The sequence below is a fragment of the Adiantum capillus-veneris genome, chromosome 23, assembly GCF_014529385.1.
Source record: "Adiantum capillus-veneris isolate H3 chromosome 23, ASM1452938v2, whole genome shotgun sequence".
Classification (NCBI taxonomy): domain Eukaryota; kingdom Viridiplantae; phylum Streptophyta; class Polypodiopsida; order Polypodiales; family Pteridaceae; genus Adiantum; species Adiantum capillus-veneris.
Genome location: NC_140953.1, coordinates 54,834,680 through 54,858,503, shown reverse-complemented (window position 1 = coordinate 54,858,503; position 23,824 = coordinate 54,834,680). Strand labels below are relative to the sequence as shown.

Below are 23,824 nucleotides of genomic sequence, written 5' to 3'. Positions count from 1 at the left end.
AAAGCCAATCGGATTTCAGGATTGTCCCTATTTTGCACAGCCAAACGGGATTTTCACCCACAGAGGCTCACAACAGAGATTGATGTTATTTTTATGGATGCAAGAAAAACACTTACTCATCCTTTAATACTAGTTTAGACTGGGAGGGAGTGTCTCTTGCAAGCCAAGACTCAGGAACACCAGATAGAGGTAGGGGCATTGGTACAATTGTGAACGAGCACAATACACTTCACAGGAAAACTATTTTTGCACGCAGGAATTAATTTGACAAGCAGCTATTACGCTCTCTGAAGTCAAAGTGAAAGTGTCGAAGAGCCACGTTCTTCCTCTGAGTCATCCACAAAGTTGAAGCTTGATGTGTTCTAATGGAACCCCTAGCCTCTCGTTTTTAGGGATGATCCAACAACACCGAAAAGCGACTTTAAAAATCATGATCTATTTTGCAACTCAAACAGCACGACAGTCAACTGCTACAAAACTGATGACAAAAGCATTGAGAGTCAGTTCTTTCATAACAGGCATCCAAAAGCTCTTTAGCGTCTAAATCAACCACATCAGCACGCCTTCATGAACCTGCAATGTCCTCATCGTGTCCGTACAATCTATCACGCCACCGTGAATTGCGGGGCGATTTGCAAACTGTTACATTGACTCTAGGTCCGCCAGTTCGGTTCTCACGTTGCTCGGCTCTTCCTCCTCTCTCCAAGGCCACATGCCACATCGTCACTTTCTAAAATAACACTACCCCCTCCTCCTCCTTCCCCTTCAAAGAAGAGTAGTTGCCCTTTATTACACTTGCAAAATAGACTTAAGCCAAATCTTTAGTACACACTAACTCCATGCAGACACCACAAGACAATACATCCACAAAGCATGCATCAACACATATCTTAATCCACACAAGATTTCGGATAACAGCCTGCATCCACATAGGCACACTGAACATTCAGATGCAAACAGCCCATCCATCCCGATCTGGAACTCACAATGCACTAGAGTATATCGAGACATAATTTTGCAGCCATTCCTCTCACATACTCAAACAAACCTGCAAATTATGAAAGAGCAAGAACAACGTCAGCCACAACCATAAAAGTTTCTTGTCAATTCTGTCGAGCTGTTATAGAGGTGGAGTGGCTTCCCTTTTGTGTGTAACCAACAAGTCACCGACAAGGCGGTCAAAACTGAGAAGTACACCACACACTAGAGTGAAATAGCAAGTAGTGAAATTGTTCTTGGCCTTTTTCTCCTTGAGCTACCTTAAAAGTATCTAGCTTGTCCTTCGGACTTTCCTCCTCCTTTAGACACTAGCGCAATGTGGCTAGTCTCAACATGTCAAAAATTGTTGACGTGTCAAGCCTCTGAGGACCCAGAGGGTTAGGACTCCCTTGCCCTAACCCTAGCCAACTTGTAGATCCCGGTTGAGGGAGCCTAAACCCTAGCAGAAGGAGAAGAAGATGAATTCCTTACCAACTTACAAATTCTTGCCAAGCGGCCTATTAATAAAATAGGGTTAGGATTAAAATCCTAACCCCCAACAACTTACGGGACCCCTACCGATGGGGCCTAAAAGTAAAGCGCGCGCACACACACACACAACATAAATTGCGCCGAGTTGATGACGTGACAGGTGTACTAATTTCTATAAATTGCGTTGGCAGCCTTGGGCGCTAGCTTTTGGGACCAGATGCTTTTCTGCCTAAATCTTTTCATGTAAAGTGCTTTTGGATGGCCAAGGGCCTTCAAATATATACTAAGGGCCCACTCTCTGGCATTCTACCTGCAGGAGATGCAAAGCAGTGCCGCTAGTGTTGTACCTCGTTGAAGCAATATAAAGAAATACTGAAAGGGACGCCACAGTTTGGGGCCAGTGCACTCTGGGGGTGGAACTCTACTACTGCGTGTCTCGTATAAAGTCTCTCTCTTTCAGTTCAGTTGTTTGGAAGCGTCTAAAGTCTGTTCAGTCTGTTCTTTTCCGTTGGCACGTGGTGCGGTCCCGTCATAGTGGTATCAAAGCACCATTTGTGTGCTTTTCTGAAAGCATACCGGTCCTTCCAAAGAAGATAGAGCAAGATGGCACTTCGAGATTTCACCAAAAAAAAAAAATCCCTTTTCTCGAGAGAAATCGGGACCTACATGAACCTACACATAGAAGCTATGGAGTTAGATGAAGAAGAAATGACAAGAGAAGGAGGAGATGAAGGAGTTCATTTTTGCCTTGAAAAGCACAAAAAACATGCTTTTCGGCGCTTTTCTAAGTTGCAGAGCCCTCTAAAAATCTCTTCGATGGTTGAGAAGTTGGATATGCAATAGAAGTCAAAGTTGATCCTCTCGATGAGCCCTACACATTGACACAAGTGGATTTTGATTCTGACAATTTTGAAAAATTGGGGTTTTCAACAGCAAATTAGGGTTTTTGTAGCATGGGTCAAAATTATGTTTTGGGTTATTTTTGCAGACAATAGAAAGCATTCGGGAACATGGAGCTGGAGATCCACTCTTTTGCAACGAGGAGAACCATTTACATGAAATTTTGCTTAAGCAATTGTTTGAAAATATTGTTTGGAATTTGTTTCTTGTATTGGTGCCAATTTGAGATTGGTCGATTCTGGTTTTAATACAGATTTCAATGTTTTTGGGAACACTTTTGGATACTCATGGCTCGGGCTTTCCTGGGAGGAGTATTCAAGAGGAAATTGTGACTGTTGACTATATTTTACTCATGGCTCGAGCTTTCTCAGGAGGAGTACTGAAGAGAAGAATCGATGCTTGATGATGTCCGAATATCTCATGGCCCGGACCTTGTTGGTTATTTGCGGGAGGAGTATTTAATGATTGAAAATTGTGTTTTTACTCATGACCTGGACCTTGTTGGTTATTTGTGGGAGGAGTATAAAAAAGGAAATTGGAAATAGTTTGAGATGTATTTACTCTTGGAACCTCCAAGCGACTGAGGCTGCGGCGTTGGCTGGACTTTCTTTCTACGCGCTGGCTGGGTTTTATTTTTTACGCTGGACAGTTTTTACGATGAGAGCAAGTCAATTGTACCTTATTATAATGACCTCAATTTTACTCATTGAGTGGCCAGCCAACATGTTGCGGTGTGAACACCTTTAATATCCCAAAACCATTAAAAAAATTACCCCAAACACTCCAGCGATGGCCTATTTACAGCGTGGGTGCTCTTCACCACCGAGTTCGAATGTCCTTCTGCATTTCTCCAGCACCAAAGCATTTGGAAGCCTCATTGTGTGCGCACGATGGCTGGCAACGGACTTCCTACACCTACCCTCTACTTCTCGTACATAGACGAGATACCAAAGAAGAATTATGAGTGTACCCCTCTGCACACTAAGTGTTTATGTTTTTCCGAAGCCTTTTTCAGAGCCGGAACCCGTTCTAAATAATTTCCGCTCTCGGAGTGCCCATCCCAAAAATTGCACCTGTTCGAGAGTTCTCTTTGAGACGTAATGATGCCAAATTCTCAAGACGGAGGTGGTCAATCTGATGATGCCCTTACTCTTATTAAGGAGCAGATGGCCACACTTTCCACAAGCCTTGCATCACTTCACACTCGCTTGGATGAGATGCAGACGCAAAACACTTCTCGAAGTTGTCCTACTGCTTCTCAGACTACTAATGCAGCATCTTCAACACCTTCTTCCGAAGCTTCAGCGGACGAACCAAACGAACCAGATCCAACTGAAGAGGTAGACAATCGCGAACTTCAATTACTTTATAAAATTTTTAATGTTGCACAGAAGAAGAAGCTTGATGTTAAACTGCCGGAATCATACACTCGTCGCCACGACAAGCGCGTGCTGGACCAATGGCTATTCAAAATGGAGGTCTACTTGTCCAACACGGACTTGGTGGAGAGTACAAAAGTTGCACTCGCTAGTTCTCTACTCAAGGATACAACATTTCTTTGGTGGCAACGACGGGTTGCTGATGGTAAACACACACCTTCTTGGGATAAATTCCGGCGTGCTATTCGCAAGGCGTTCAAACTTGCCAATGTGGATTTTCATGCCCGGTCTTCTCTTCGCCGCCTGAGCCAGACAGGTTCCTTGGCCGCGTACATCACAGAGTACCAAAAGCTAACTTTGGAGATAGAGACCCTTAGTCCCTCTGATAAACTTCACAGCTTTATCGACGGACTCGAACTCAACTTGAAGGACGATGTGCACAAATACAACCCTACCACCTTGGGTGCTGCAATTGCCTATGTGGAGCATCTTGGCGATAATCGGCGCCCTACATGGAATTTTCCCCTTGGTGACAGATCTTTAAACAACGCTCGCTTTTCACAGCGCGATCGCAGAGACAGCTATAGCCAAAGTCAACAACATCAGTCTCAATTCAGACAGCAAGCAACGCAACCTTATTCAACTTCAAGGTTCTATTCTCAAGATCGACAATCTCAAAGCAAATCTTCTTCACATGTTCCTCCACTTGATCGTGGTAAAGGACGTAATTTTTCTCAAGATCGGCATTCCAATACTCAGGAAGGCTCTTCATCAAATGGATCTTCGACTTCAAAGAAAGAAGGATTATGTACAATTTGCGGTGGTGACCATAGATGGTATCAATGTCCAAAGAAACCAATCCGTTTAATTCGACAAGAAATTCCAACGCGGAAACATGATCGAATTCTTAACAACCAGATTCTGCTAAGGATAAAGGAAAATTTGTGGTCAATACGATTCTTGTTTCAGAGGATACGACTATTCTTATGAAGCATGCTCAGTGCAATTCTTCAGTGTTTGAGCCTCTTTCAAAGAAAGTCTCTTTCAAAGAAAGTTTTGAGCCTTCTTGGAACTCTCAATGGTCGTTCCATCAATGTTTTGGTGGACAGCGGATGTTCTAATAATTTTGTCAGCACTCAGATAGTTCAACAGCTTGGTTTGCCAACTCAGAAGACATCTCACTTATATGATGTGGAATTAGCAGATGGATCAATTTTGACTTGTGATCGGACCGTTCGACAGTTGCAGTTTGAGATTCAAACTTAGGATTTCGAAGTCATGCCTTTATATTATTACGACACGATTCTTGGTCAGCATTGGTTATTTCAATATGATCCAGCAATTAGCTTTCGAGGACATACTATTAATTTGTTCAAAGATGGACGTGAATTGACTTTACACGGGCTTTCTCATACGAAAAGAGTGAATCAAGCCTCACGTGTACTAGTCAAGCGACATGTTACAGTGGATTATGAAGAGAATATGATCTCCGATACAGATGCAAAAATTCTAATTGATGAATTTTTGAATTCATTAACTTGTCGTGAATCAATTGCTGAAGACAAAGATGATTTTAAGCAAGAAGTTTTTCCATGTGATACTTCGTTACCAGACAAAGATAAGGAGATAGGTGCAGATTCTGAGTCTGAAGACGACTATGCTTTCTTTGATTCTTTGCTGGATGATGATGTGCCAATTGCAAGTCATGAAATGACAATTTCTGGAGATCAGAAGTCGTTTCTTTGACACGGGCTCTCATTTTAAATGGGAATGTGACTATGTTAACAACATTACATCTACTCCTAGTTGTAGATACGCGAAGTGCCATGCCAAGGAGGACCCCTACGCTTGGATGGTCACACCCCTTCGCCCAAGAGACGTACCACTTCGCCAAAAGCCACACTCCTTCGACATTGGTCACACCCCTTCGCTCTACGGGTTCGACTCTTCGCCCAATGGTTGCAGCTTTTCGCTGAAAGGATGTGTCTTTACGTCTAAAGTCATGTCTCTTCACCAATGTCTTTTCATTTATGTCTCTTCATCTCCTATACATTCAATCAATCAACACAGAGTCTTCTAAGTCTAGTTTCTGAGTTCAGTTCAAGTTTTTAAGTCGTAATCATGATTATAAGTACTTAATTACAGATTAGTACCTAGAATCTTTACAGAGGCGCTTGCCAGATCAGTCTCCTTTGTGCACAGCTTGTGGGATACTACTAGAGACAGATATGCTAGATTGGCCCTTGAGTCTTCCAGACAGTTAGCTTTGCAAGGAGACACTTCATGCCAGTATGCACTAATGACATCATTGATTCAGATGCATGGCTTCACCATGGACAGGCTACCCCCTTTCCAGTACTCTCTTCAGACACCCTCGATGTCTCTTACACGGGTGGAGATTACTAGACTCATTCATCAGGACCTGATCCAACTGGATACCAGGAGGACATGGATAGAGCCGCCACAGGAGTTGGACACGAAGATGAATTTCTATAGAGAGCATCTTCTCCACCTCACAGGAGATGGGTTTGTGATTCGACCCAGCTATATGGATACACATGTCTCATGGTTTGCGGTGAGCCATTGGTCAGATACGCACATCCTCACATCAGTTGGAGATTGAGACTGGTAGATTGAGAGGGATACTAGTAGACGACAAGATATGCCGCTTATGCCAGCTAGAGCCAGAGATACAGCTACATTACATATGTCATTGCGCAGTCTACTATGAGATTCGGGGTCGTTTCCACTACTTATTCAGAGAGGGTTTCGGTCCTTTCTCTAGGGTCATGAGTTATGAGGATCAGAGATGTCTTGGGCTATATCTACTTGAGTTACATAGATATAGAGACACTTTACTGGGGAGAGCTAGAGAGCGACAGTCCCAGAGACAAATTATTGATTTCTTTTCACTAGATATGGGACAGCCAGAAAAGCAGCCATCACTGCAGAGCTCGGCCCACACTCATTCGATCACTATTGGCACTCTCATCGACCGAGCACTGGAGCTACGGAGATCCAAATGGCCACGACTGAGGAGAGGGGCTACACAGCATTGACGGAGACTACAACGGAGGATTCGAGCCATACTCTCTCGACATCTAGAGTGCAGATAGGATGGATTCTAGTAGTAGTAATATTTTTGTTCTAGTCTTTGTGTACCCAGACATGGTATCAGATTCACAATTTTGTAACAGTTTAGTCTCATAGGTCATTTTGGCCTTTCGAAGACATTAATATAACATTTCATTTCATTTCTCTCTCTCTCTCTCTCTCACACACACACACACACACACACACACACACACACACACATATATATATATATATATATATATATATATATATATATATATATATATATATATATATATATATATATATATATATATATATATATATATGATTACATATATTCATCTATGTTATACATATGAAGCAAGAAGAATCTTACAAGTGACATAATCACTTATGTCATACGCCACATGGTTGTGCTAGCACTCAATGACTAGAAAAAAGTGTGCGATAAGATTCTCCACCTAGCACTACCTTTTGACTTGTCCACTATGTAAAGCAATAAACCACCTTGGATAGTGACACCCACCAGTGTAAAGTGATACCTACTCTTGTAAAGTGACATCCACTACCTTGCCCACCTAGGCGTTAGCTTGTCCCTAAAGCGATCGTGCCCCTTCTATATAAAGGAGGCCACGTATCATTGTAAATCATCTCTGGAAGCCTTAACATAGTATCTCTCTTAGCGAGCTCATAATATCTCAAGCTTAACGTATCCTTCGTACAAAGCTTCACTCTCAAGTTAAGCCTTGCCTGTTGTGTACATATCTATAGCTATCCATTGCACACTGTGTATTAGGTGTTTGTTTTCTATAATACATACCTTCCGCTTGCCTCTTGCCCTTGTGTGCATATTTTGGTATCAGAGCCTAGTTCTTGATTAATATTCTAATGAAGTTTTTACTTGGTTGAAATATGAAAATAATCTTTCCAAAGCTTTTTGTTGTAAGTTGCAAAACCTAGTTCTTTAATACAGTCTACTTAATTATTCATTGCTGTTCTACGTCGAATGCAAGGTCGTATGGTTGTGTGGATTGTAGAACTAGGCTTTGCAACTTGCAGCAAATAGCTTTAAAGAGCCGAGTTTCATATATCAATGAATTAAGAACTTCATTAAAACACTAATGAAGAACTAAGCTTTGATACCAAAATACGTACACAAGGGCAAGAGGCAAGCCGAAGGTATGTATTATGGAAAACAAACATGTAATACACATTGTGTGCAGTGGATTGCTATAAAGATGTACACAAGAGGCAAGGCTTAACTTGAGAGTGATGCTTTGTACAAAGGATAGGCTAAGCTTGAGAGATTATACGCTCGCTAAGAGAGATACTATGTTAAGGCTTCGAGAGATGATTTACAATGAGGCGTTGCCTCCTTTATATAGAAGGGGCACGGAGGCTTCAGGGGCAAGCTAACGCTTAGGGTGGGCAACACAGTGGATGTCACTTTACAAGAGTGGGTATCACTTTATACTAGTGGGTGTCACTGTCCAAGGTGGTTTAGTGCTTTACAGAGTGGGCAGGTCAAAAGATAGTTTTAGGTGGAGAATCTTATCGCACACGCCTTTTTTTAGTCACCGAGTACTAGGAAAATCGTGTGGCGTAGGACATAAGTGATTATATCATTGGTAAGATTCTTCTTGGTTCAATTGTTGCAATTTCCGTTCGTGTGATTCAATTGATTTCTCACTTGTGAGTGTCAAAGCCTATAAGAGTGGTAGTAGAGGTCAGACGATTTTTCTTGTAGGGAGGATCCGATCCTTTTCCTGTAGCACATATGGCCTCTATCAGTGAATGTGATAGAGACGACACTCGTCCGACTAGTCCTCTACGGGGAGATGATGAAAATTCAAATCCCAACGTGAAAATAGAGAAACCAACAGAGATTCCAATGGGAGCAAGCCTCCTTTCAAGGATTCGTGGCAAGTTCCAGCAGGGAATCTTGACAACACGGAGTACCGACGTCAGCTCTAAGTTGACGCGTATGAAAAGAATAGTCAAGTACTCCAAGGACCCGAAATATGTCAAGTACCTGAAGACATGATCATCCACTTGATGAGGCTCACTCTAGATGGCGAGAATCTCTCTACTCACCTCTTAGGTCAGCCTTGAAGACAAAAGCAAAGATGGTTGGAGAAAAGTAGAAACTGTACTCGCAAGAAGAGTTTGATGAAGCTCTTGAACAGAAGATCAGTAAATTGATGAAAACCACAAAGCACTCTCGGAAGAAAAGCAAGTTAAAGGATTATCCCGGTTGTTTGGGTCAGAGATGGACTTTCAAGGTGGCTAGTAGATCCAAGAAGCGTGCTCATTTCGAGGATGACCCCGATTTTTCTTCTTCAAAGAGTTCCAACAGTTCTTTTGCCTCTAGTTCTAGTGACGACGAGAAAAGGCGGAAGAAGTGAAGAAAGAGCAAGAAAGGAAAATCCAAGAAAAAGTCCAAGAAGCACAGAAAGCAATCTAGCAAATCAGAGGAGACCTCATCCTCTTTCGATAGTTTAGATAGTATGAAGAAGAAAAAGAAGACTAAAGAGTTGGAGGCTGAGTGTAATAGAGTTGGTTGGACACTCCAAGTCGACGATATATTGTAACACACGAGAGAAACTACAAACAACTGAGCAAAACTGAGAGAGAGAGAGAGAGAGAGAGAGAGAGAGAGAGAGAGAGAGAGAGAGAGAGAGAGAGAGATGAAATGAAATGTAATATTAACGTCTTCAAAAGGCCAAAATGACCTATGAGACCAAAAGGTTACATGTGGTGAATCTAATACCTGGTCTGGGTACAAAAAGTACAAAGAACTGAAAAGAAAATAGTGGGTAGGGGTGGGGTGAAAGCTGATACAAAGGGTGAGCTGATATAATGGAGCTCTCTGACAGTCGAGCCATCATATACATAATACATCAGTATCCAAAAGGCTATAGAGATTCAATGTCCTCCAGGGTAGGCACTCTGTCGGGACGGCTCCTATGTCGCGCCAGTATGGTATGGATCCTCTGTCGCAATCTGCGTCTATGTCAAGAGGGCCCCCTCATCCGTGGACGACAGGATCACCCCAACTCTATCGCCCGATCAAGCAGTATGCCTTTGGTGTTGTTATGTTGTTGGGGCTGCTCAGACTCCTCTGTCTGTGACTGAAAGAAATCTGTAATCTTCCGCTATTGCTGGATCTCTCTCATTGTGCCCCTCTTCAAGAGGTCCTCTCTGTTTTTGCGAATCTCCAATAAATATAATCCGAGGCATCTTTGATCCTGGTATCTCATGACTCTAGAAAGTGGCCCAAAACCCTCTCTGAATAGATAGTGAAAGCGGCCTCGTATCTCATAGTATACTGGGCAGTAATGTAGCTCTGTCTCTGGCTCTATCTGGCACACCTGACAATTCGTGGACTCAGCGAGTACTCCTCTAAATCTGCCTGTCTGATCTCTAGCCGATGTGAGGATGTGCGTATTTGACCAATAGCACATCGTATCCTGTGGGATAGATAAGTGTCCATGTATCCTGGTCTGATCAGAAAACCATCCTCCATGAGTTGGAGAGGATGCTCTCTATAGAAAGTCATCTTTGTACGTAGCTCATGTGTAGGTTGTGTCCATGTCCTCTTCGTATCCAGCTGAATCATGTCCTGTCTAATAAGCCTAGTAATCTCTGCCCTAGTGAGGGAGATGGAGGGTGCATCCAGAGAGTACTGAAATGGGGGTAGCCGATCCATACTAAAGCCATGTAATTGAAACCAAGATGCCATCTCTGCATACCAACATGATCTATCTCCCTGCAGTGCCAGCTATCGCGAAGACTCTAGTGCTTATCGATCATATCTGCCTCTAGGGAGAGCCCAAGTGCTATGCATAAATGAAACTGATCGAGTGAGTGCCTCCACTACCAATGGAGGAGCAGCGAGCTCCGCCCTAATAATGTCACGTGGTACTGAGGCCTTGGCCCTAATCATCCAAGAAATCATAGACACCAGGGGCTTCTCCATACATCTCCATCCATAGGTACTGCCAGCTTTGCTATGATAATCAATTGAGGGACCCCATATCTCCACTCCATACAGCATGGCCGAAGTGACCAAAGTGTCAAAGAGCCAAAGCTTTGTCCAAGGTTCCTGGAACTGAACCTGCACTGAACCTGAGAGAGAGAGAGAGAGAGAGAGAGAGAGAGAGAGAGAGAGAGAGAGAGAGAGAGAGAGAGAGAGAGAGAGAGAGAGAGAGAGAGAGAGAGAGAGAGAGATGAGATGAAATGTTATATTAGCGTCTTCAAAAGACCAAAATGACCTATGAGACCAATTTGTTACAAAATGGTGAATTTAATACCATGTCTGGGTACAAAATAACTAGAACAAATATTACTACTAGAAGAGAGAGAGAGAGAGAGAGAGAGAGAGAGAGAGAGAGAGAGAGAGAGAGAGAGAGAGAGAGAGAGAGTTTTGTGCCTAGATGCACTGGCCCCAAAGATTGGCACCCCTTCTCGGTATTTCTTTATTATTATGCTTCGAAAGGTACAATGTCCGAGGGTCCTCCTTCTCTAAGTGCTCCCAAGCTAAATCTAAGTAGAAGTGAGGCCTTGGGCACACTTATAAAGGCTCTTGGCCTATCCCATTTAAGCAGCTACATGAAAAGCTATACTCCTAAAAGCATTAGGACCAAAATTTGGCATCCCAAAAAGCCCAGCGCAATCCGCAGAAATCTGTACAATCTGCCACGCCCTCAGCATGATTTACAAAAATCTGTGTAGCTTTCCACGTCAACACTTTTTGCGCAAAAATAAAGTATCTTATTTTAAAGGGTTTAGGCCCCTCGACCAAGTTTTGGTAAGTTGGTAGGATTAGGTTTTTAAGCATAACCCTCTTTGAGCCACTCAGCCAGAACCTACAAGTTGGTGAAAACTTTTGCTTCTTCTTCCATTAGAGTTTAGGCTCCTCGCTTGCACAGTAAGCCATGCCACGGCATCGATTTGTGATATAGCTCCTCCTTAAAAGAATTGTAATCCTTCTCAATTACACCTGCAAAACAGACCTAGGACAGAAACTGCTTCAGTAGACACTGACTCTAAAGTACCGACATACTAGACCACACATACGACAATCACATCACTATCTATCCCCATCAAGGTCTTAGATGAGAATCATGATCATTGTAACTTATTTAGCAATCGCACCAAGAGTGCACTGATCTTTTCATGGATGTCATGTCTTGATCTACTTAATCTTGTTACTATCACATTCACATCACCCCTTAGTTGACTAAGATGTTGCAATCATTTCATCTTTCTGACACGGACTCAAACAATACACACTAAGAGAGCACATGTAACATATACATTGTAGGAATTCCCATTTCAACATGCTTCTTTACATTAAGTCATTCATCAGAATATTGTTAGCCTGTCAGTATCCCTGAAATCTCAAAATAAATTAGTGACTTTATTCCCATCGAGATAACCTATGATAAAGGAGAGGAGGTCGTCATTGAGTAAGAGCATGTATGACAGTTAACAGCTTCTTCTCGTAGAATTTGCGATGCTCTTCTCCCGCATCCACTTTGCATCGAGAGCAAAAAGTACTTGTGACCAAATTTTCCGGTGGACCTAGCTTATGTTTCTTTTCTTTCCTTGTGCCCTGTGACCTATTGGAAGCCCTGCTGGCCTCCTTGTCCACTGGCACCTCAATCTGAATTCATGGAATTCTTTAATGAACCATCAGTTGATTCCCTTGCTTCGTCAGAACCCTCGGATGCAGTGTCATGTGATTCCACTTCTTCTCAAGCATCCCTGATGAACTTGCATCTGGTTCCCTTGGTTCGTTGGAACCCTCGAATGCATTATCATCTGATTTCCTTCTCCTCAATCCCTCGTTCTTTCTTTTTACTCAAAGACTCTTGCCTTGTTGAGGTGGACTTTGGCTTGTCTGTAGGTTAAGTCAATGAGCTGCCAAAACCTTGCTAGGCATGTCCATAAGTCTCTAAATAGAGTTAAGACTTCTGTCGTAAGACAATTACATCGAATCTCTTTTAGCAAACCACAACAAAACCGTTCAATGTGGTCCCTCAAAGTGACCCTTTGAAACGACTCATGAGGACATTGAAAAATAGGTATCCCAAAACCTCTGGCAATAGTCATCCAACATTTCTTCTTAGTCATTCTTGGACGATGCCAAGCGGTGATGACATCTTCTTCATATTCTTCTGTCATGCAAGAAAAAAGTGAAAATTCTCTTGAATTTTACCCACTTCGTAGGTGCTTCTCTATGTAACAACGGAGTAGACCACCATGTCTGTGTATCTCCTTTCAAGTAAGATGCCGCCCTTCGCACCTTGGAGTGTTCTTAGAATTGACCTCCTAAGAAGGCAACGTCAATCTCCGTTGGTTTTTTCAGTTTCCATGCCGAGTTTCAGGTTTTCTTCAACTCCGCGCGAAGAGGTGTCACCTTTGTCAAATTCTCCGCGAGGACCCATGTGTGCTACAGAAAAGTTCGGATTCTTCGTAGAAGAAGAATCATTATAAGCTTTGATACCATTGTTACAAGCTTGGACACTCCAAGCGAGAAATCAATAGCAACACACAAACAAAACCTTCAAATAATTGAACTGAGAGAGAGAGAGAGAGAGAGAGAGAGAGAGAGAGAGAGAGAGAGAGAGAGAGAGAGTTGACACGGCATGGCGGAGTTCCGCACCTAGATGCATTGGCCCCAAAGCTTGGCGCCCCTTCCGGTATTTCTTTATTCTTTAGTCGTAAACGTATAACTCTCGAAGGTCCTCTTCCTTGAGACTTTGCATCCAGATGCTCTCCGAGAATCAGGCTCCAAGGGTCCTTATAACTTACAAGGAATTCCCAAAAGCAGAGCCCCAAAAGCATCAGTTCTACCTGTGTTTTGCTGTTTTTAAAGGTTTGTACACTGATTTTATCTATTTTTTAGGGTTTCACAAGCGTTTCTTGCTGTTTTTTAGGGTTTCTTGTTTTTTTTTAATGTTTTAGAGTCTCTCTCTCTCTCTCTCTCTCTCTCTCTCTCTCTCTCTCTCTCTCTCTCTCTCTCTCTCTCAGATGGTACAAAGGGCCATCGACAGGATGAGGACCGGGAAGGCATATGATCATGACGGTCTAGTAGCGGAGCCCTTTATACATGCCAGGGATATGCTGATGGAGGTTCTCGCAGTGTTGTTCAATCGTGCCATGTGTGAGGGATTACCTGAGACTTGGAGGTTGTCTAATATTGTGCCGATCTTCAAGGATGGTGACTCTACAGAGCCTGGGAACTACCGCACTATTATGGTTGGACACACATTGGCACGGTTGTATGCATCTATTTTGGAGCAACACTTGAGTAATTGGGCAGAGGGAGAGGGTGTACGAGCAAAGGGTCAGGCCGGCTTCAGGAGGGGTTTCTCCACTCTTGATCATATTCTGACACCCAGGGCCATCATTGAGGAGGGCAGAGCACATGGGAGACGGATCTATTGTAGCTTTGTGGATTTTCGCAAAGCATTTGACATGGTACCAAGAGCGCGATTGATGCGCAGACTACAGGAGATGGGGGTGCCCATAGAGGTGATTTGGGGGATTATGGCTTTGTACAGATCATTGATGGGACATGTACGCACTCCGGAAGGGGTATCTAATTAGTTCACTCTACTATTGGAGTGAAACAGGGCTGCCCATTGTCTCCTACTCTATTTGGTATGTATGTTGATGAGGTGTCTGATTACATTGACAGAGAGGGTGACAGGGGTGCCCAGCTAGCAGGGACGTGGATCCCATTGTTGCTATATGCTGATGATATTGTGTTGATATCTGACTCACCAGAAGGTATGCAACGACATTTGGATGCACTACGCAGTTTTGCAGAGGATAGTGGATTGTGTGTAAACCTAGGTAAAACCAAGGTTATGGTGTTTAACACCACACCGCAATGAGTCAGGAGATCAATACCTACTTTCAAATATGGTCAGGAGATTGTGGAGTATACAGATGCATACAGTTACCTGGGGGTACTCTTTACTGGCCAAGATTTTCTTTGAGAAGAGCAGCAGAGACTAGACTAACTAGAGCTGGGGCGGCTCTGGGAGGAATGGAGAGGATGTGTTCGCAGGTTCAGTTTCAGGAACCTAGGACAAAGTTATGGCTCTTTGATACTTTGGTTGCCTCTACTATGTTATATGGGGTGCAGGTTTGGGACCTTCTGTAGGCCAGGATGGTTGGAGGCGTATGGAGAAGCCCCTGGTATCTATGATCTCTCGGCTGATTAGAGCCAAGTCTTCCGTACTGCATGATATCATTCGAGCAGAATTAACTGCCCCACCATGGAGATTGAAGCGCTTACTAGATCAATCTCCTTTATACACAGTCTGTGGGATACTACCAGAGACAGACATGCCAGGGTGGCTCTAGAGTCCTCCAGACAATTAGCTCTTTATGGGGATACATCATGCTCGTATGCACAGATGGCATCATGGTTTCAGACACATGGTTTCACCATTGACATGTTGCCTCCTTTTCAATACCTTCTACAGGCACCCTTGAGGTCTCTTACGCGGGTAGAGATTAATAGACTCATTCGTCAGGATATGATCCAGCTGGACACGAGGAGGACATGGATAGAGCCAATACAGGAGTTGGGCACAAAGATGGCTTTCTATAGAGAGCATCTTCTCCACCTCACGGGGGATGGATTTGTGATTCGACCTAGCTATATGGACATGCATCTTTCTCATGGTTTGCGTTGTGCCATTGACCAGATACGCACGTCGTCACATCAGCTCGAGATTGAGATTGGCAGATTCAGAGGGACACTAGCAAATAGCAGGATATGCCGCTTATGCCATCTAGAGCTAGAGACAGAGGTACATTGCATATGTCATTGCACAGTGTACTATGAGCCACGAGGCCGTTTTCATTGTCTATTTAGAGAAGGTTTTGGGCCTCTATCTAGGGTCATGAGTTATGAGGATCAGAGATGTCTTGGGCTATATCTACTTGAGTTTCACAGGCATAGAGAAACTTTACTGAGGAGAGCTGAATAGAGACAACCCCAGAGACAGATCACAGATTTCTTTACACTAGATACTGTACACCCATAAGAACAGACAGAGGAGCAGCCAACAGTGGAGAGGTTTGCCCGCACTACTGGCATTCTCATAGGCTGAGCATTGGATCTAGGGAGATCCAGATGACCCCGATGGAGAAGAGGAGCTACAGAGTTTCGAAGGAGGCTACAGCAAATGATTCGACCCATACTTTTTCGTCGTCCAGAGTACAGATGAAGATGGATCTCTATGAAGATGGATCCCTACTTCCCTCCCATATTGTCTACACATTTAGCTGCTTAGTTCACACATTTTACGCCTTTCACCTTTCACACCTATCAGCTTAGTTTAGGATTCCGCAGTATTTATATTTTGTTATCCTAGTTTAATTTATTTTGTTAATCTGACTTTGTATCTGATACACCGCATTGTAACTTTCTGGTCTCATAGGTCACTTTGGCCTTTTGAAGACGTTAATATAACATTTCATTTCAATTCATCTCTCTCTCTCTCTCTCTCTCTCTCTCTCTCTCTCTCTCTCTCTCTCTCTCTCTCTCTCTTGAGTGCAGAGAGATGAGAGCCCAGCTTCAGAGGGATCTTCATTTAGGAGTCATCACCTACAGACAGTCGCGGATTGCTTTCCGGCGCCTTGTGCGAAAGAAGAAACAAGCTTACCTGGCCCAGATGGAGCGAGACTTGTATCAGTTGTTTTTGAGTAGAGACTCAGGCGAGGCATGGCGACTCTTCCATGAGCACTCCCCTCCCCCAGTGATTACTTCTCCTGATGTGTGGGGCCAGTATGCGACATCGTTATATACGGTTCCTTGGCAGGATCCCCTTCCAGATCCTACAGAGCCATGTCCACCTACGAGCACCTTCTTTACCACTGAGATGGTAAAGAGAGCCATTGACAGGATGAGGACCAGGAGGGCTTACGATCATGACGGTCTAGTAGCGGAGCACTTTATACATGCTAGGGATATGCTGATGGAGGTTCTTGCAGTGTTGTTCAATCGTGCCATGTGTGAGGGATTACCTGAGACTTGGAGGTTGTCTACTATTGTGCCTATATTCAAGGCAGGTGATCCTACAGAGCCTGGAAATTACCGCACTATTATGGTTGGACACACACTGGCACGATTGTATGCATCCATTATTGAGCAGCAGTTGAGTAACTGGGCAGAGGGTGAGGGTGTACGGGCAAAGGGACAGGCAGGTTTCAGGAGGGGTTTCTCCACTCTTGACCATATTCTGACACTCAGAGCTATCATTGAGGAGGGCAGGTCACATGGGAGACGGATTTATTGTAGCTTTGTGGATTTCCGCAAAGCATTTGACATGGTACCGAGAGCTCGACTGATGCGCAGACTGCAGGAGATGGGGGTGCCCACAGTGTTGATTTGGGGGATTATGGCTTTATACAGATCAGTGATGGGACATGTACGCACCCCAGAGGGGATATCTGACTTAGTTCACTCCACTATCGGGGTGAAACAGGGTTGCCCATTGTCTCCTACTCTATTTGGTATGTATGTTGATGAGGTGTCTGATTACATTGACAGAGAGGGTGATAGAGGTGCCCAGCTGGCAGGGACGTGGATCCCATTGTTGTTATATGCTGATGATATTGTCTTGATCTCTGACTCACCAGAGGGTATGCAGCGACAGTTGGATGCATTACACAGTTTTGCAGAGTATAGTGGATTGTCTGTAAACCTTGGTAAAACCAAGGTCATGGTGTTTAACACCACACCGCAGTGGATCAGGAGATCGGCACTGACCTTCACGTATGGTCAAGAGATTGTGGAGTATACAGATGCATACACTTACCTTGGGATAGTCTTCACTGGGCCGAGGTTTTCTTTGGGGAGAGCAGCAGAGACTAGACTGACCAGAGCTTATGCGGCCTTGGGAGGCTTGGAGAGGATGTGTTCGCAGGTTCAGTTCCAGGAACCTCGGACAAAGTTATGGCTCTTTGATACTTTAGTAGCCTCAGCTATGATGTATGGGGTACAGGTATGGGGACCTTCTGTAGGCCAGGATGGTTGGAGACGTATGGAGAGGCCCTTGGTATCTATGATCTCCCGATTGATTAGAGCCAAGGCCTCCGTACCTCACGCGATCATTCGAGCAGAGCTAGCTGCCCCCCCCATGGAGATTGAGGCGCTTACCAGATCAGTGTCCTTTGTGCACAGCCTATGGGATACTACTAGAGACAGATATGCTAGACTGGTCCTTGAGTCTTCCAGACAGTTAGCTCTACAGGGGGACACTTCATGCTGGTATGCACAGATGACTTCATGGTTTCAGACGCATGGCTTCACCATGGACAGGTTGCCCCCTTTCCAGTATTCTCTTCAGGCACCCTCGCTGTCTCTTACACGGGTGGAGATCACTAGACTCATTCGTCAGGACCTGATCCAGCTCGACACCAGGAGGACATGGATAGAGCCGCCTCAGGAGTTGAGCACGAAGATGGCTTTCTATAGAGAGCATCTTCTCCACCTCACAGGAGATGGGTTTGTGATTCGACCCAGCTACATGGACACACATATGTCTCATGGTTTGCGTTGTGCCATTGGTCAGATACGCACATCCTCACATCAGCTCGAGATTGAGACTGGTAGATTCAGAGGGATACCAGCAGACAGCAGGATATGCCGATTATGCCAGAGAGAGCCAGAGACAGAGTTGCACTACATATGTCATTGCACAGTGTTCTATGAGATACGGGGGCGTTTCCACTGCTTATTCAGAGAGGGTTTTGGTCCTCTATCTAGGGTCATGAGTTATGAGGATCAGAGATGTCTTGGACTATATCTACTTGAGTTATACAGGTATAGAGACACTTTACTGGGGAGAGCTAGAGAGAGGCAGTCCCAGAGACACATTACAGATTTCTTTTCACTAGATATGGGACAGCCAGAGGAGCAACCACCACTGCAGAGCTCGTCCCACACTCATTCGACCACTACTGGCACTCTCATCGACCGAGCATTGGAGCTACAGAGATACAGACGACCGCGACTGAGGAGAGGAGCTACACAGCATCGACGGAGACTACAACAGAAGATTCGAGCCATACTCTCTCGACATCCAGAGTGTAGATGAGGATGGATCCTCACCATTTCTTCCATCTTTGTTTCACACACTGTTACATCCAGTTTACCGGGTACCTATTGTATCAGCTGCTACACCCACATAGTTTTAGATTGTAGTAGTAGTAGTAGTATTTTGTTCCACTTCTAGTTCTTTTCTAGTTCTTTTGTACCCAGACATGGTATTAGATTCACTATTTTGTAACTGATTGGTCTCATAGGTCATTTTGGCCTTTTGAAGACGTTAATATAACATTTCATTTCATTTCATTTTCTCTCTCTCATGGAAAGCATCGGAGAAGTGTCAACGGCTTCCCCCACGTGTAAGAAGACGCATCCCTTGCCGCCCGTCCACAAGGCCTCTTTCATACGGACAGGGAAGCGGATGTCGGCAATAGAGAAGGAAAGGAGAGAATGAGAAATGAAGTGGAAGAGTGGAGGAAGGAGAGGAGCACTATTCTTCAAAGATGGACCGAAGAAAGAGATGGCATGCGTAGGAGGATCGCTTTGCTCGAGGAGAAAGTGGTTATCCAAGATTCCATCATCCGAAATCTACAAGGTGAGCTTCTTGAAGCCAAAAGTGGGCGACTTGAAGAAGGAGAATTTCAGCCTTCCATGATGGAGGAGCTGAACACAATCAAAGAACAAGTGCGGGTCATCAAGGAGGAGGAAGGAAAGAAGTCATCTTGGATCGAGGTCATCACGAAGACACAAAAGAAAGTGGAGGCGGCCGAGAAATGGATCGAGGTCGTCAAGAAAGGGTAAGGTAAAGAGGCTTCTTCTACACCTGCCATCATTAACATGACCTTCAAAGAAGAGCAAAGAAGGCGGCTACGTGCCTTGCATGTGAGGGTTACCGGCCTCAAGGATGTCAACAATGGTGAAAAAGAGGTCACGAGCCTTATGTTCATGATGGGAATGGAGAAGCATTCACGCACAAAGGTATGGAGGGTGGGCAAGAGGAGTGAAGGCCTGGGAGAATCCTCAAAGCATAGAGTACTCATACTACGTTTCCCTTCCTTGGAGGAGTTCTTGAAGAAGAGGCCTACCCTCAAGAAGACCTCACCCTCGGTGATGATCTCACCCTCTCGCAACTGGCTCACATGAGAGAGGTGATGCTAGAGATTCAGCAGCAAGGGAGAAGGGAAAGACTGCCTTCTACAGAGATGGCTCTCTCTCTCTCTCATAGTTCATATTGGCCCTTTGTAGACGTTAATATATCATATCATTTACAATTTTGAGCTCGAAGCTGCCCCCTTGAGAGTGTGCGTGTGTGTGTGTCCAAATGAGAGAAGACCCCCTCTATTGACAATTTTAAGCTCGAAGCTGCCCCCTTGCTTAAGCACAGGCCTTGTTTAAGCTCCCCCCTAGCTTGAAGTCTCCCCCCTATCTGCTAAATTGGGCCAGAGGGTTCCACCCCTCTCAAAGCCTCTTGTAGCTCCACGTAGGTATATATCTTGCTTGTGAAGCCTCCGAGTTAAAGGGTAAAATATAAGCATGAGACAACGAGGAAAGACATATAGACCTTCTACATATGGCCAAGATATGTTTAATTCCTCGAATTGATTTTATGTAAAGGTCCCCTTCTGTTAGGGTTGGTATGAACCTTACACTAAGCTAGTGACGCCTCACTTCTTTGAAGGAGAGTCTTACTCTGTTTTGTGGAAGTATTTGGTGCATCTCATGACAGCAGGCCTCGTGATTATTTGTTGGAAAACATGTTCGGATTAAAAAGAATTAATCTAAAAGCATGCTGCCCCTTGAATGATGGAGAAGTATCCTTTGACCTTTAAACATTTGTATGTACATAGAAATATCAAGTATATGTGCTCACACTCATGCATAGGCCAAGCTATCAATTTGTAATCCTTGCAACGGTGCATTGGGTGTGACAATCCATAGTTCCAGTGAGGTGAGAAAAAGGTTTGAGTTCCACAGACAAAACATAGGGTCTCGAAGGGAAAACTGCTGAAAAGCAGGAAGGCTGATGTTTCAATTTTGAATTTAAGGAGATTACCAAACACAAAAGCTGATGTGGACCTTGCGACCAAGTGAAGAAGCCTTGAATGATGGCAAATTTAGAGCTTCAGAGGTTTCTGTTTACAGCGTGTCTCAGTGTCTGTGCACTTGCTCCCGAGTATAATGCTGCATGAGCATGCCTGTGTCTGTGTGTGCATGTAGGGCTGGGGGTGTGCATGTGTATATATTTGGTGAATACCCTAAGATGAATGCAGGCTATGAGCTTGATGTTCTTGCAGATACATGAGCTGGGGACTAAATTGGCAATGCAGAAGTCTTTGAATGCAGAACTGAAGCGAGGATATCAAGGTTTTTTGTTGCTAACCTTTTATCTAGAATGTAACTGAAGGTTTTGAAAAGTTTCGGCTCTCTGGAGCCTTGAAAAGTTTTTAAGAAACGCTTTCTTTGCTGATGCAGTTTTCTTTAGTTGTATGTTTACTGTATAAATGCAGGTCTACATTGTGGGGGCTCATGAGTGGTTGGGTAATGACACACAGCAAGAAGAAGGGATTGGGTGAGAAGGGTATGCCTGTTGTTGAGGGGGTCGTATGTGCGACGGCTGTATGCAGAAGATGGTGTTTGAACATGTGGTATTGATAGGGTGCTCGGAGGGGGATGGAGAGTGTGATGTAGCATGGTGCAAGCATGAGCTTTAATAGCAGCCAAAGAGTTTTCCCCTTTTTCTTTTTCTTTTTGTTTTGGTGGGGGGGGGGGGGGCGCTATATTGAGATGATCTTGTGACATGCCTGTGTGGTGGTCCTATGTCTGCCCACCGTGCTTGGTGGATGACACACAATGAATAGTTGGCAGTGGCATTACAACTTTACTGCACCTGTCTAGTCAACATAAAGGAGTCAAGGAATACATAGGTACACAAATTCCATCCATCAGATTAAGAGCAAGATCTTTTCCGATCTAGGAGAGCTGGCAGCTGTTAAGAACTGTGGGCTGTTGTTGTGAGCCTCTAGCTCCTCCATTTGTACCTGTTGCGGAGACTTTTATGAAGTCATGAGATGAATGTTGAGCGACAATCACGACCGTTGTCTTTTGGATTTGTTTTGTCAAGGAACGTCCATTTTGGTGATGTTTTGTATGCTGCTGTGGCATGTATGTAAAGAAGTTCTAAGTACTTGTGTTCGCCCCCTTTGTATCCCTGAAGGATCCACCTGAGGGAGGTTCATGCTATCAGTGTCACATGGTGAGTATCCGTATATTACAGCATGAAACAAAGTTCTTTGCTCAATGAAGCAAAGAAGATGATCTCTGCAGCCTTATGATGAGGTGGGATAAAGCAAACAGGTTTCTCAATCTTTTGCAAAGCTCCCTCCTGACATATTCATTTACATACAACTAGACACACCACATTGTCTTGTATCAACCTTTAGGTGCCCGAACACTAGGGGAAGGTCGGAACCCTTCCCCAATTGAGTTATACATCCCATTGTATGTTAAACAAAGCTCTACCTGCTTCTTGAGGTATCACAAGGCTTTGCACCACAAAAAAACAAGCACCTTAACAGTCAAATCAAAAGTTGTAGAATGAAGCGCAGAAAGCTGTCGTCTTTAGCTAATCTTATAGGAATGTCCTAACAATTCTTGTTTGGTTGTGTGTTTTGCATAGAACTCTATGAATATGTGGAGGAAGTCAGTGAGGAGGCAGAACGGTCACATGAGTTGGTATCAATCTGTGAACCAAAACATAGAGCATCTAATGAATTCTGATTCAAGAAAATTGCCTTTAGTGGCTTGATCCAACTTTTCTGGCAGGTGAACATCCTCCAAAGGCAACTAGAACGGAAGGAACAAATGCTGCTTGAGCTCCAACGACAGCTTGAGATGGTCAACAATCCAAAAGTTGTGCAGGAGGCAGAAAATCAGGTGGAAGCAGAAGACATTGTTGCGGAGGAGAGAGTTGAAGGCACGGAGGCCAATGAGCTAGCAGTTAAGGTTGAGAGATCTGAGTGATTCAAGTGTGAAATAGCCATTCAAAAGAGACAGCTAGTAGGAAGCCATTGCCAGATGAATCATGAATTTGGGGAGTTGGATTTGGCAGCTCCCACCTTAATGGTCTTCGAGTGGGGATGGATCGGCACTTTGCTTTTGTTCTTCTCAAGAGTTGGTTCATCCTGCCATAGGGTACATCGACTTTCTGCCATTTGGTCTAGGTGATCTATGGAGGGAGGTATTACCATGCAGTACATTTAATATCAGAGTTCTCTGGGGTACCCTGAACTACACATGTGAATTGAGTATGTGTTCTCGAGTGTGGTTAAAGCAAGGCATAAGGAAAATGGACAGTTTGAAGTGCTTTTTTTTTTTTGGCTCAAAACAGATGTCTTGGATTCAGAAATTGAGAATACTTGTTCATTCGTTAATCAGACCAGATAGAAATGCACTTTTTGTTACCAGGACAAGCATCAAGGTCGATGGTGTAAATATAATTACACAAGCAACTCTTGTTTTTTACATTTACTAGTCCATACAGTTTTTGGTACTTCATAAAAAATATCGAAGGAAAAATTACCTAAAACTTGTGGAAACTCCCAGAATACCCTCAAATTTCAGGAATACCCAAAATACGGGTCATATCTTAAGATTCCAAAATGCCCTTCAATTTTTCCAAAATTCTTGCAAACATCTCCAAGTACTCTTTATTGGAAGATTGGTTCTCCCTCAATAGAAGATGACCAAATTAGGATTTTAAGTGGTGTCATGGGCTTGGATGATGAAACAGTTCATTATTTGTCAACCAAAACTGCCTCTATTTGTGAGCTCATTGGTGCAAAATTGTGTAGGATGCCAATAGATCTCTATTGTCAAAAAGATTAAACTATGAAAACATTGGAGCAATCCATCCAAAATT

The 23,824-nt window shown here is 43.9% G+C and overlaps 1 protein-coding gene across 1 annotated transcript in view; it reads left to right on the top strand.

Annotated features, from left to right (window-relative positions):
* Nucleotides 1-23,431, top strand: part of FIP37 (FKBP12 interacting protein 37) — a 101,241-nt gene extending 77,810 nt beyond the window's left edge. Inside the window, exons 12-14 of the mRNA XM_086497686.1 lie at nt 21,201-21,270; nt 22,583-22,638; nt 22,729-23,431. Coding sequence (XP_086353812.1) covers nt 21,201-21,270; nt 22,583-22,638; nt 22,729-22,926 — 324 coding nt within the window. The 3' untranslated portion in view covers nt 22,927-23,431. The remainder of the gene's footprint in view (nt 1-21,200; nt 21,271-22,582; nt 22,639-22,728) is intronic.
* The last annotated feature ends 393 nt before the right edge of the window (nt 23,432-23,824 follow it).